At 36.7% G+C, this 14,578-nt stretch overlaps 1 protein-coding gene across 5 annotated transcripts in view; it reads left to right on the forward strand.

Annotated features, from left to right (window-relative positions):
• The window catches only part of LOC129732956 (protein spire), a 308,435-nt gene that overhangs the window by 47,324 nt on the left and 246,533 nt on the right, over window positions 1-14,578 (forward strand). For all 5 annotated transcript variants that reach the window (XM_055694434.1, XM_055694435.1, XM_055694437.1 and 2 more), the window contains exon 2: window positions 12,732-12,766. In XM_055694434.1, coding sequence (XP_055550409.1) covers window positions 12,732-12,766 — 35 coding nt within the window. The remainder of the gene's footprint in view (window positions 1-12,731; window positions 12,767-14,578) is intronic.

A 14,578-nucleotide genomic window follows, 5' to 3' on the forward strand; every position in this document is an offset into this window, starting at 1 on the left:
CTCCTTCCTCAGTAGAAAATAAGTAATTAACCTGCATTTTATACCTAATTTCTATTTCATGGATTGCCGGGTTTATCCCGGAAATCTAATGTAACTGGAAAGCTTCAATTTGCGAGAAGAATTTTAGTTTTGCAACCACATAATCGAAGTTGCTGCAAAGGTAGAGTGTGCTTTTATTCACCACCTTACGAATTTATTTCCAATTGAGAGAAAATAAAACCGAGTTGAACATATCGGCTTAGGAAATAAAAGTTTTATGACTACTGATTTGTAGTTGAAGGAGTGATAGGTTTAAATGTATGTCATACTGAGATTCATTAAAAGTTAGCTACTTTTTCCCCAAGCTTGGGTAATATGGTTTAGATGAAATAGGTGTCAAGATGAAGGCAAAGTAGATATAAATCGTAATTTCACGCATTTGATAGGATATTTATGAAAGCTATTTAAGACAACCTATCATGTTTCTGTTCCATTCTAAAGCGGTACAGATGAAGCAGCTTTCCTGGATGAGTGTAGCCGTTTTATGGAAAATAAGTTTAAACCGAAACTAGGACATGTGAAACTGCCATAATATTTTAATAGAGAAAAAACAGCTATATTTTTATTGACCTGCAAGATGATGCGGCGTACTGCGGAATCTCAGCAAATCATCTTGGATGGCCGAAGTCGATCTTACTCCTACAGGTGATCACCTTTGCTCTGTACGCGTATGACCTAGATGAAAGCTATTAGCAAACTCATCAAACAATTTCCTACCGCGAGTTTTTTTGCAGTTCAAACGTCGATAGACGCAAAATGGTTTTGATTCCCAGCAATGTAAAATAAAATGATGCGATATTCCCATTAAAAGTTGCGTCACTTTTAGAAAAGTATTATGCAAAAGCATAACGTAAAATCACATTATAGATATCAAATCTACTGCATGACTTTTGTTTTAAACATGGATATGTTACAAACTTTTGGTTACCAAGAACAAAACCACCAGATGTAACACATATGCTGCGCATCTTGCTCATAAATGACAAATCGGTTACGGCTGCACCATGGGAGGTTTCCACTAATGGTTTCGAAGATTGCGCTTGCCAAGCGGAATCCACAAATGCGTTGGTAAATGGCAAAGAAAATTTCGAAATGCAACAGAAACGGTTAAATTTCACGCGGTGAAAACATGTGATTGACTGGGCGTTTATGCTCACTGACCGAAACCAACGGAATGAAGTTTGCGCTGCGCATGATGATGATGATGATGATACAAGTGGTGTGCTGAAAAGTCGCACTTTTCGGTGCACTGAGCAGTAAGAATTTGCAAATTGTTGAAATTAGAATTTTCCATTTGTGTTTGTTTCGGCCCATAATTAAGTATTTACTTTCTGGGGACCGGATTTGCGCCGTCCCCGCTTTGGCGAATACAATGCGCATCCGCTGTTTTTGTGGGTTTTTTTAATGTTTCTAGGGGTGCGAAATTGCTAATGAACTAAGGTTGGCAATTGAGGTGAATGTGTTACGAGGAAATGCAGTCAGAGCGAAGCAGAGTGGGTGCTCGTGTAGTTAAAGACTTTTCACCCGGCATGGTTGACTGCCAAGAGAATATAAACGAAGTATTTGCGATTCTGTTTGCAGAAGTTCAGCTTTAAAATTGTATCAAATTTTGCACCTTAAAAAATAGGTATCAAATTCTATCACCCGGCTTTGACCTGATTTTTCAATGCCGACTTGATAAACTTGGTTTTGGCGATAAATATGCATAAAATATGGGGTTTTCTGACAATATTTCATATAGTTCATGTAACATCGTTCTGCGAGCATTTTTGAAATTAAACCCACGTAATTCGAATGTTTTCTAACCGCAAATTGTTCTGAACTGTCGTCGTCCTGCAATTCGAAATCATCATTTCGGAATTTTATTAAACTTAATATTTGTTTTCAACAAGAGGGCACAAAACTTTTTCATAGGTATTTGGGGCATGCTTACTCAAGTGTTATTTTTCTAAACCGTGATAAGCCCAGCTTATATGGTAAACTGAGCTGAAAGTGTCCGATTTTATGCAAATAATGATCATTTGTGGGAAGTGTTACTCCTCTCATTTAACTTTAAGGTTGCGGCGGCTGAAGCGCATCGAGAGTTGAGAAGAGTTAAAAAAAGAGGGAAAAAACGTGCCGTGATTCGTTCTGTCACTTAAAAAACAGGAATTTCAATGTTGATGACTAAATTGGAGAAATTGCTCGATGATGATCCATGCCCAACACAGAAACAGCTTACAGGTATTAGTACTCGTTACTCGCCAAGCCATCATTAAGCGATTGCATTCATAACGAATAATTTAAAAATAAAAAAAAACTTGAGTTCCTTATTTTTTAATTCCAAAAAACGTTAACCGTATTACTTGTTCCGTTCAATGGCACATGGTCTGGCTGATCAGGAGTTCTGGTCATTAGGAAACAAACATTTTTTTGAATTCCAAAATTTTTTTTAAGTTTTCAGCATCTTCAAGATGATTTTGCATGAAATTTATGTCGAAAATTTATGTGAATCATGTGCAGCAAAGCTTTCGCAAACTTTATATCTAGATTTGGAGCTTGGCACCAGAGTTATGCAATGCGAAGTTTTACCAGCAACATGGCGGCTTGGGAATATTTTTGTTCCTCAATTACCCTTATTAAAGTTTTATGAAATACCGTTTCCACATACAGTCTCAATTTACCTTGGCCATATAAGTAGTAAAAGGCACAATATAATTTCAACATAAAATTGTTTACGATGAAACACCTCATCAGATCCTCGCCAAATAGCATGTTATTTTGTCGCCTCGGGAAGAAATGGGACCCGCCAGTAATGCACCATCCTGGTGCAGTATCAATCAATCCCGCGGGGTCTAAAAACAAAGACAGGTTTCTTGCGCACGAACAACGCTGGCTGGTTGTGGTGAGTGTAACTATGTTACCGTGGCAATTCATCTAGGCAACCTCAAACCTGTCTGCCCAGCTGACGGCTGAAGAATTAATTAGCATACTTATGCATGTATGGATGCATCCACTGGCATGTAAGCTGTGTTTGTCCGATAGACCTACAATATTGCAGCAGCAAACGCGATCTCTATCTCTGCCCGAGGATGCTAAATAATAATAGAATGATTTACAATTTTATTGAGTATAAAAATAACACACAACATGTTGCTGAAAGCCACAGCAGGCATTTAAATCACAGTCTTTACTGGTACAATACTTACGTTGCACTTTATTCAAGAGTAAATCCCACGATGCAATCGGCTGTTGCATACTGTCGATGTTTCGCCTTCCCTGATGGCAATAGACAGGAAGGCAGCCTACAGACCCACGGGTCCAATTGTCTGCACCCATAAGCCGCAACGAACGCAGACAACTCAGGCTTACGTCAAAAGGCACCTACGATCCAAGAGTCTCACCCAGTGGTCTTGTTGCCATCTCAATAGATGCATACTGCACTTTCGAATAAAACGAGTGCAGTCCCCACCGACCGGGCCTGTCATAAAAGAATCAAGCAGCAGGTAATACCCGTGACCTGGTCGCTATCATGGGCAAAAGTCGTGATTGATGAATGCCCCAGATAATTGCACTATCTTCCCTGTCAACCTAGTGCCCAACTCACTAGGTACATGCGCTGTGAGATAAGTGTTACGAACCTGTAAGCCCTGTGTGTGTCGGTAATCCAAAGAAACTACGGGAACTTGTTCTTTTCTTACAGCGCGCGCGACTCATCGTGAGCCCATTGTCGCTTACTGGTAGCGTTGCTGGTTACCGGGAAAGGGAAGTCGGTTGATTAATGTTCAGCTCCTAACACCGCACCAAGCCCGAACGAGTGATGGCGGTGTTGTGTGCTTTCATCGTTCGGCGATAATCAGGCCGCGCAAATCATTGACAATCGAGGTGAATGGGACAATGTTTGTTGAAAGTTTTACTCCTTTATGCTGATGCGTGTTCGCACCGCTTGAAGTGTGTAATACGACGGCGAGTCGAGCAGTAGCTAATTGCGGCATAGTAGAGGACGAGAATGAGGTTTGCCTGCCAAGCTTTTCGGTTGTAATTCGACTGTGAAGCTGGTTAGGATCTTCGCTGGCCAGGTTGACTTGGAGACTGGTCGAACCAGTTTTTCGATCAAGATCAGAAAAAGCAGGTTATTTCGCACTGTTGAGCAATATTATCTATTACAAAGCATATGCGGTCATTAGTCTGTGCAAATTTAGTCCAATTTGATTTGACCGCGTCTGATAATCAATGCATACGCAAATAGTACCCGAAGAAAAATCATTTCTGATGTCAACAATGCCAACGTTATCGGCATTAGCTGGTGGTGTATAAATTGGGAGAAAACACGCAATTGAATCTAAGATACAAATCAAAGAACGTTGGGCTGCAACATGGGTTAAACTTTTATGAAATGGAAAAATCAATCATCACACAGCAGTTAAGTTTGAATTCAATATTTCGTCATGCACAAATGATAAGAAATGAACTTCAGAGGGCGTAAAAGTTGCTTAGCTTTTAAATATTTATTTCACTGAATAACAGCGGCAAAATCTTCAAATAAAAATAAACTTGCGTTGAAGGCTTTTTTATGCCGTTTATGCCGACCCGATCCTTATTTACATCTCTATCATATATTGTATACTAAATGGAATATTTAAAAATAGCATGAAACGTGGTCCACGATTCGCCAACAACGCAACCCCCAGTCCACGGAGTAGAGTAAAATTTATGATCCAGAACTGACTTTAGGTGGAATCTTAAAGCCCCCAGGGCGCAATGAAATTCGCGTATTGTAATTACCGCACTCCTTGAACCTTGCCCGGGATTTTATCGGCAGCTAGCACGCAGAGGCACAACTTGTTCGAATTAAGTCGGCCGGCCGGTCGACAAGTGTGCCCTGGCTTTTATTTGCATATTAATGCCAATCAAGGGGTTGATAAACTGTTGTTGGTGGTGTGCCTGGGTAGGTAACTTTTTTTTACGCAGTCGACTGGTTTCAAAATGATAATCTCCGGAAACGAGTTTTCTTCCCAGAAGGAAGTTATTGTGAATGCAATGATAATTGGTATTTTTTTACATTTTTAGCTCTGACGATTGCAGCCAAAGTGTCAGTTTCGCGCATAAAAATTAAACTCTGCTCCGGAAAATGAAAGTTAGCCAATTACATAGTTTGTTCGTATTAGTATTACCGTAAACAGAAATAGTAATGGGCAACATACGCTAGATGCTGCATACTCACGGCCCAGAACTGCCCTCAAAAACAAAGCACTCATCGGAGGAAAACCGGTTTCCTAGCAACTCTCCGTTAACTACATGATTTATCGCGTGAAATCGGTAGCATGAACCAGGGGTCCAAACGGTGCATCAATTTGTACGGATGCTGCGAACAACACAAATAAAGCATTCTTATGAATTAAGTTGCACCATCGATATGAGAAACTTGTAACTAATAGTCCGAAGGGCTATTCCGAACGGGTTGCATGTGTCTTCTAATTAATATTACCCTGGAATTTGACAGCGATTACAACGCTGAACGTCATTTCGGTGCTAATTAAGTGGCTGCTATATCAGAATCGAAAAAAATTAAATTGATATTCTTCCCGAAGCCCTTTCTTCTTTCGAACCCCGTGAGCATGTATCAAAGTTTCCGGTTCGGACGCGTTGAAAGCTGTTTCATTTGATCGCGCATTCAAGACGAAAATATGTGTGCGTTTTAAGCGTTTGGTTTGTTTTGTTTACCTTTTGGGTCAATTCAATACAAGAGATTCTCCTTAACATTCGATTACAGCAACGTTTTTTTTTTAATTTATTTTCGTCGCAGTTATCATTGTATGAGTGGTTTTTGGATACTACAATTTTGCATCAAGTTCCACTCTACTTCTAGCCCGAATTCTTTTGCATTTGTTCGAATGTTTCAATTTATTTGAAAATTCGAAACAATCGATAAAATTTTCAAGGAATGCGGATTTGGGCCGATCCGAATGTTCGACTGTGCTCAATTTTATGCGATGTTTTAAACTGACTCTAAAAAATCGGCACTGGGTAGAACGTTTGACAGGTAAGAAAGAAACATTGAAAGAGTAGAGTTGGAAAAACGTGATCGAAATTATTTCGACTCAAAAAAATTGATTTCAGAGCCGCATTGTCTTCAGTAAAGTTGTTCTATTGTTTATTCTCCATGATATAGTAGTTACAATTTTGTGAATAATCCACTTAGCAGTAAGAAAAGAGTTTAATTTTTCTCATTTTGGAATATAAAAATCCATTTTGTTTGGCAAAGTTTTAGCACATTTTAAAATAAACAGCTTTGTTGAAGACATTATGCTTCTATCTACCTATTTGAATGAACTTTTGTGGATTTTGCAATGGACCACCCCTTAAAATCAATTGTTTTCAATTGAACTGTTTTATAGTGATTTTCTACAATTTTTCAATGTTATACAATATTGTTTGCTATAAAAAAACAAACATTTTTTTTATTTTTCTTGACGATGTTTACTTAAGTAATGCACTAATTGACACTACTTTTGACTCAAAAAATTCATTTTGGAGCCAATGTGTCAGCAAAGCAAAGCAAAGTTGTTTCATTAATTATTTTTCATTTTGTGGAAGTTAGAATTTTGTGATTATTCCACCGGAAGGTGAGAAACGAATATTATTTGTCTTTTTTGTATATAAATATTCACTTTGCTAAATAAAGTTGTAGCACAACATTTTTTTCCTGATTTCTCCATGATCGGACCAGTTTCATTGTTTTGGTAATCTTTCGTATTTTTTTATAAAAAAAAAGATTTTTAAAACATGAGCTTTTTTTAAATAATTAACTTTTAATTTCAATTTTAACGTTACACCGATCAAAAAAACCGTTTGGCCCTAAAAATATTTGTAATCATCAATACCTTCCCCAAATAGTATTTTTCAATAGCTTTTCAAAATACGCCGTGCTCCAAAAAAAAATTAAACAAATAGCATAAAATGGCATCTTTTGTCTATAGAAACGTCTATGCAAAGTTTAACCCAAATCAAAAATGACAATTTAAAAAAATAAATAAAAATGAAACATTTTTTGTGGAATCGCTCCATACTTCTATCAGCCAATTTATATGAAATATTGTGAATTTTTTTTTTCAGAATACCCCTTCAAATATTTTTTTAAATATTACCTTTTATTGTTATTTTCTAGAATTTTTCACTGTTCTACAATGTTAGTTATCATAAAAAACACACAAGTTCATCAAATGAAGTTTTTTTTATCTCTTATATTTATTTAGTTATTTAAGATTTTTAATAAAAAGACGCATAATTTACTTACTAATACTTTAATATAGAAATGGTTTTTGCTGTAGATATGCAAGTTTTGTAGATATCTGTTAGAAAGTTGGTGCATTGGTTTAATAAATATCTTCAGTTATTTTGAAGATAAAAATAAACTTTTTTTGATGAAATTGTTTGTTTTGTTCTAGCAAACAACACTGTAGAACATTAAAAAATTGTTGAAAATCATAACTAAATGTTTTATTGAAAATAAAAAAAAAGATTTTTAATGGCAATCTATAGAAAACTCCACAAAAGTCCATTTAAATGGGCGGATAAAAGTTTTTCATAAAATGTGCTACAACTTTGCCGAACAAAGCGAATTTTTATATGCAAAATGAAAAAAGTAAAATTCGTTTCCCAATTTTAGGTGGATTTATCACAAAATTGTAATTTCTATAAAATGGAGAATAATTAATGAAGCAATTTTGTGTTCAGCAAAGTTGGTTCATTGATTATTCTGCATTTTATTGGACTCTAATACGGCTTGAAAATCAATATTTTTCGGTCAAAATAATTTCGATCACGGTTTTACAGCTTTGGGAACAAAAAATAAATAACACCGAGAAGAAAAACAAACTTTAATAAAAAAGCTTTAATAAAAATGTGTATGCAAGTTCACGTTTGTTACTAGCATGCAAATAATTTCTGAAAAATAACATATCATTATTATTATTTATCGTTTGGCTTGACTTTTGACGATACTCCTACTGTCCATGGACTTGTTTGTTACTGTATTAAACGTAGGCTGTCCAATTCTCCAATTCTTCAATTTTCAACATTTCTGAAGGAGGTGGTCATAGTAAAAAAATAACTTTTTTATGATTTAAGAAGAAAAAAGAACAAAAATGCTATACTAAAATGCTTAGTTTTCAAAAATCGTTTTCGAAAACACTGCAAAATTTAATTTTATTTCTTGAAAAAGAAAAACAGGTCAAAGCCAGAACGATTTGTTCAATTTGTATATCTTCGCGAAGGTTGCAAACAGTAATTTTGTCTTTTCAGGAAAAAGAGATGTAATAAATTAATTTATTTTTTTGAAAATAAAACAATAATTTTTTTTTTTTCATTAAATATTCCGAAAACCCAATGTATACTAATTTTATTTTCCGCGGAAGCTACAGAATGTGTTGTAATTAATAATAGTTGTTCCAATGTGAAGAAATTAAAATGAATAAAGGTAAAGCATTCAAAAAAAAAAAAAATCAGTGAATGTGTATAAAACACGACCGCAAGATGAAGTAGAATTACAACAGTCTATTCTGCCTATAATCGCATACCAGTCTGCATTCTTGTCTTTTTTATAGAGAAGTTATGATAAATCTCTATCTCATTATATTATGTCGAAAACATGGGAATAAACCACGCTCAACAACTGAGAAAACTTAAGCAAGAAAAATAGGTTTACGCGTTGTTTTCTCAACATAATGAAAATTATAGGCGGTATTTTCAATTTGACGATCAATTTGATGATGTAAAGCGGTAAAGTTTAGGTATAATTCTCTTCTAACTCTCTCTTTTTAATAGTTATTGGTAATCTGGAAAAGAAGTGTCGTTTGATTGGCTTTAAGTCAGTCAAAAGTAGTGTTGAATGTCGCTGGATCACAGTTGTAGGGGAACTGCTCCATTATTCATCTCATTAAGCCGATATTCACGAAGAATGCACGGATAACACCAATTTTTCACGAAATCATTGAACAAATAAACAAAATACGCTTACTTGCTCTTATGGAATCGTTCAGCATAGTATATTAAGTAAACTTAGCTGGATTTATCCTGAATTTTGTAAATCAAACCATTTTTCACAACGCTTCCATATCCATCTCAAAACTTGAATCACTGCTCAATCATTCATCCCACGACGCCCCCATATTCAACACACTGTTAATCATGGAGGAATCACATTATCATGTATGAGCATTGCCGCAGCCCGTCGTAATAGTTTACCTAGAAATCCGCTGATCCGTTGTTTACGTGCAAAATTGGTAACCTAGGTAACCACTGCAGTGCTGTCGATTTATGTTAATTATTTCGGAATAATTCCACATTATCAGTATGATTTTGTCGTATTAACAGAAACTGATTTGGCAACTTTTGATTTTCTTCAACGCAGTGAAAACAAATGAAAATACATGCAGTTGAAATCTAGGATTCGTAGAAATTCATCTCGTATATTTCTGCTAATTCAAGCTTGGTTTTTGAAATTTGATGTGAACATTTCAAAGATCAAAGTATTCTTAGTGTAGTGAGTGATTTTTTTAGTGATTAAAATAAAAATGGTCCGCTAGTGATGAAAAAAACTTTGGTTGGCTGCTGAACGAGTCCCGTTGTAGCCGTATAGAGCAATGTGCGGATTATTTTTGCTGAGGTAAGTGATTGAATTTAATGAGTGTTCGAGTGCAGATGCCCGACTATAATGACAAATTTAGAGCTTTTAAGTGAGTTTTTGAGGATTCTACTTAATGAAAAATCTAAAGTGAACTAAGCAGAATCCATTCCATGGATAAGCAGATTGGTTTAGTTAAAAAAATATGCTTTTTTCCTGTTTTCAATGGTCGAAGTATGCGTTCATGAAGGCTCTGCATTTTGCAATAGTATAATAGTTAGCTTCTCATTTTGGTGGACGTATGTCTAAATTTTCAATCGATTGCTGCAGTAATGAAGGAAATTCGTTGAAAACTGACTGAGTTTTAGGCTTGTGAAGGTGGATAATTTTCGTAACGCTCTTGATGTTTTCGGGTTTTTCGATTTGCAACCCTATAATGTTGCTGTAAGACGTAATTCTACATCAAAAATAAAATTTCATTATATTTTACAGGGTATATTTTTTCGAAGGACCAAATTATTGTCTACAACTTTACTGGAGACCCTATACTAATCTCCAAATATATTTTAATCATTAATAGACACTCGGCTCATGAAACAACGGGTGACATCTAAAATTTTAGTATTTTTTCTCCTGCTGTCAAAAAACGTAGATGTACTTAAAGAAAAACTGATTTATTTCTCATAAAAATCCATATATTATGAGCTAAAAAACAATTAATTAACATTCAACAAAGTTCTTTAACCGGCCCACCGTTCGTCGCTTTTTATAAATGCCGAAAAAAGAGCGTTGTACGGCCTTCACGCCGACTTCAAGTCTGCATCTCTTGACTCTACCAATCAACTGTTTGCAGCTCGTTGATCTAAGTATTTTTGTGCCATAGGTGCTGAAAATCTCAAAAAAATCTTCGATATTCGTGGCACAAATGGAGTCGACTGGTTGTTCAGGAACGTTCATGTTTTTGTGACGTAATGAGATGATGTTTTATCTGGCTGAACACATCCCTTTTATCGGTATGATGGAAAAAGTCTTTTTTAAACCAATATTTTGGCCGGTCTTCTACTACCATTCTGGCGGATCATCGTTGAGGTTTGCAGTAAATTATACACGTCGAAACCGGAAGATTTTCGCTCTCAAAATGGCTTACCGTGAACGTCTTACCGATTTCTTTGTGCAATTCAGTTAGAACTGTACAATGCATTTGCGCAACACTTCTTGCTCGACGCCATTTGTATAGAACTGTGCATGCATAAACAAAACAAAAAATACTGGCATAAAGGAGAGAGAGAGAGAGTTTACAAATATATACTTTCATTCCTCTCTGAAGGTGTTTGTTGTTGAGTGAGAAAATTTAAAAAATTCAAAATTTTAGTTGTCACCCGTTACTCCCAAAGTTAAATTTTTGGTAGCACAAAGAACTTTGTGCTGACATATGTATGAATTAAATTTAATGAGCTAAAGCTAAATACTAAATATCGGTAAAAACATTTTAGAGCCAAAAGGATAGTAAAATTATTACATCAGATTAGGCAAATTGGCATCTTGATTAGATACTAGTTATGCAACAATTCCTATTGAATATATAGTACCCATGTAGATGTTATGTTTAAAAAGAGTGAAACCTTTTAAGGTTTTTTTGAACGTTCCAACTGTCCTGAAGGAAGTCGTAACGGTTGCATAAGGGCGAACATTATCAACGTTAAACATCACTTCACTAACAGTGTAAAGTCGTCTCATAACAAATTTTATTGGAAATTGTTTGTTTCATCAATTCAGCAGCTGCTTTGTTTTGCAAATGCTATTTATAGTCTATAAAAGTATCGCTCCAGTTTTGAAGTCTGCTATACCTAGGCCAGCTTGCAATGGCGTGGCAATGGCGGTGGTAGTGGTTGTGAGTAGCAGTTATTAATTTATGCGCATTCTAAATCTACTGCACTTCAATCCATGTGTGTAACCTGATCGCTAGCATTACGTCAAGCGTGTGTAGGAATGAATTGACCACGGAACGCCATCGATGGCCTGGAATTCCTATGTCTGCTGCCACCGCTTCCTGTTGCTGAAAACGAATAAGTTGATGTTACGGAGGAGTTATACTATTCTAAGAATTTAACATTGAAATGAACGCACCTTAGAAATCTAGAGGTAAGTAATGCAAAATGAGTTTTTTGATAATTTTATTTGATAGGTATGACTCAACATTAATACTTATCAATCTGATGTTTGCATGCCAAAAGACCAAAGAATAGTTTTATTGCATAATTTATTCCACGATCGTTCCATACACGAAAGCTCGTTTTGAATAAATAAAACTCCTTTATAGTCTATTGCCAGTGAAAAGTAGAACGGGCAATTAGGTAGTGTAAAGGACGGTACGATAGAAGTGCGAAAACAATTGAATTGACGTAATTACCTGCAAGCCGACACCATCGAAAACCAACCAATGGAACTATTATTGATTGGATGGCGTTTTTCCTTGGTGTACAATTTTACAGTCTGTTTAGAATGTGTCATTCAAAATTACTTTTGATTCGATAATAGCGAAATAATACGATTATCGCGTTCTTGGGCCCGTTCAGGGTATTCAATATCATAGTTGACATTTACTTTATGCCGTTTATAACAAGAACGTGTGGCAAAGGGGTAAGCAAATATGAGACTGTCCAATTAGCATTAGGAACGTGTTGTTCGATTTGTTTCACTGGTTCTGATGATTAATCGAGAATGATTTCGATCACTAATTATGACGAACAACTGCTAAAACAACAAACCGAACGATTTTATCAATAAACAATAACGTACATGAGTTGCGGAAAAAATGGTCCCTTTCTTCGCGGAGATGTATGTAGCACACGTTCGAAGGTCGTGTCATTGTCAATCATGGCATCGGAAGCAAACGTTCCCGGGGCACAGCAACAGTGGCGTCATCGTTTAACGTTGCAGTGATAACTTGTTTATCACGACTGCTGCCTTGTCGTATTCGATTGAGATATAGAGGCACCTTTTAAAAACGATTCATTTTTTAGTACCAAATCAATATCTCCATACAATCATTCTAACAGTTTTCTTCTCCTCTTTTTATCGTTTTCAGACAAAGACACCTGCGTGGCATCTTCACAGAAAAAGGTAGGTTAAATTGGCACTTCGCCGAAACGGTAAACTAAATGGATTTAATTGCAACTACTTATCTGATTCATATACAACTAACGTATTTTTAACTACAAAGCATTTTATTAGCTCAATCAGCACCACTTATGATTTACGTGTGCAGGACGCCAAACAAAGTGTTAGAAGCGTAACCCAACTCAGTACACTCTAGTTGAAAAGTGATAAAAAGCTTTAGATAAATTTGGTCATCTAAATCACTGCAATTAGCGTTGAAAGCCTTTCCCGCGGAATATTTTCTAGGTTTCGTAACGAGCAGTACATTACCGCACCACACGGAGCCCAGTCAGAGATTCGTACATTAAATCTTGAAGAAAATTTTTCGCCCAGCGTCGAAATTTCCGAGTGAGCACACGCTGAGACGTCCAGCATTTTTCAACTTGACCGCTTTCGGCAAATTTGTTTGGCCGCTATGGGTCAAGTGCAACCGGCTGATCAAGTCTGCGTTCGAGGCTCCGACTTCAGGCCGTAGACTGGTCAGTACACCAGTCAGCCACTGGTGATAATAATGAGTCTGTTATCTGTTTTATGGGTTGTGTTGTTGAAAAAAAAAAAAAAACAAAACACGCGCGCTTCGGTCGCAGATCCCGGCCGCTCTTTCGCTGCGCCGAAAGGCTTGATTGGATCGGAGGCCCTCGGCCATTATCACACTTCCAGGCCGAATGGAGGCCGCTTTATCATGGTCCCGTTTCAATCGGGATGCAGTGAGTGTGTGAGTGTATGATTGCCTACAGGTGTCATTAATTTAATGGCCCTCTTGGCAGTTTTATTTACGATTCGGAATTGAACTTTTCGCCCATTCTGCTATGGTCGGTTATTTGCATTTATTTTGAGCTGAATAATTTGTTCAGAAATTAAAGTTAAATAAAATAAAAGTTTTTTCGCTCGTGTTTTAAAGGCGTTCCCGTTTTATGTTTAATGGAGCCATGCAGTAAATTGAGTTTCAATCGCAGTGCCCGCACCACCGATAATATTTTTTTCACCTAAATTTGATGTAATAATTATATTAAAGGGTACTGAACATAAATAAAACAAATATAGGAATTAATTAGCTTCAGATGAAGTTCAGCTATAATTTTCGCCGGATGTAACTTAAAATGCTTCTGAATGTATATAAATATTTTCACATAATATTTTTTCCATATTAGCCATATTTTAAAATAACGAAAAAAAACTGAGCTCCCACTCAAATCATCCCTGGTAAGTTTCCTGGGGCCAGTAAACATCAACAACCTCGAATTAAACCGCTTCATGACTTTGATGACCGGTAAGCCCTCGAGCCACTAGAAATTGGCTACCATCTAGCCATCTTTCTTTGTAGACGGAATCTCATGACCTGTGTCTGTCTATCTGTGCAATCGCGGTGCCATGGGGAAAGCAAACCTATCGTTTCACTTAGAGATACGAGCCAAAAAGGAGGATATCTATTATGTCTGGTCAAGCATATGCTCAAAACGATGGCGCAGGCAAACCGTGGCGCAGTAACGATCGGCCACGACCATTACTCGAGCTTTAGAGGAAAATCGCCTCAAGGCTGACGGTCTCAATACCTATGTCTGCTGAATGGTGCGATGGTACCGCGGTGGAAGTTGTACGTCAATCTGTAAGCCGTACCGTCGCAACTCGCTCCACCGAGTTTTGCCTCTTCTCATGGACTGTCCGTTTGCGTTAGTGCGCGGAACTATATCTTTTCTGGCCATTGTAGAGGTTTTCGGAGAATATAAAGGTGTGTTGTAGCCTTCTGCAAAACTATGCCTAGGTGAAGAATGCATC

Source organism: Wyeomyia smithii, chromosome 3 (assembly GCF_029784165.1).
Source record: "Wyeomyia smithii strain HCP4-BCI-WySm-NY-G18 chromosome 3, ASM2978416v1, whole genome shotgun sequence".
Taxonomy (NCBI): Eukaryota; Metazoa; Arthropoda; class Insecta; order Diptera; family Culicidae; genus Wyeomyia; species Wyeomyia smithii.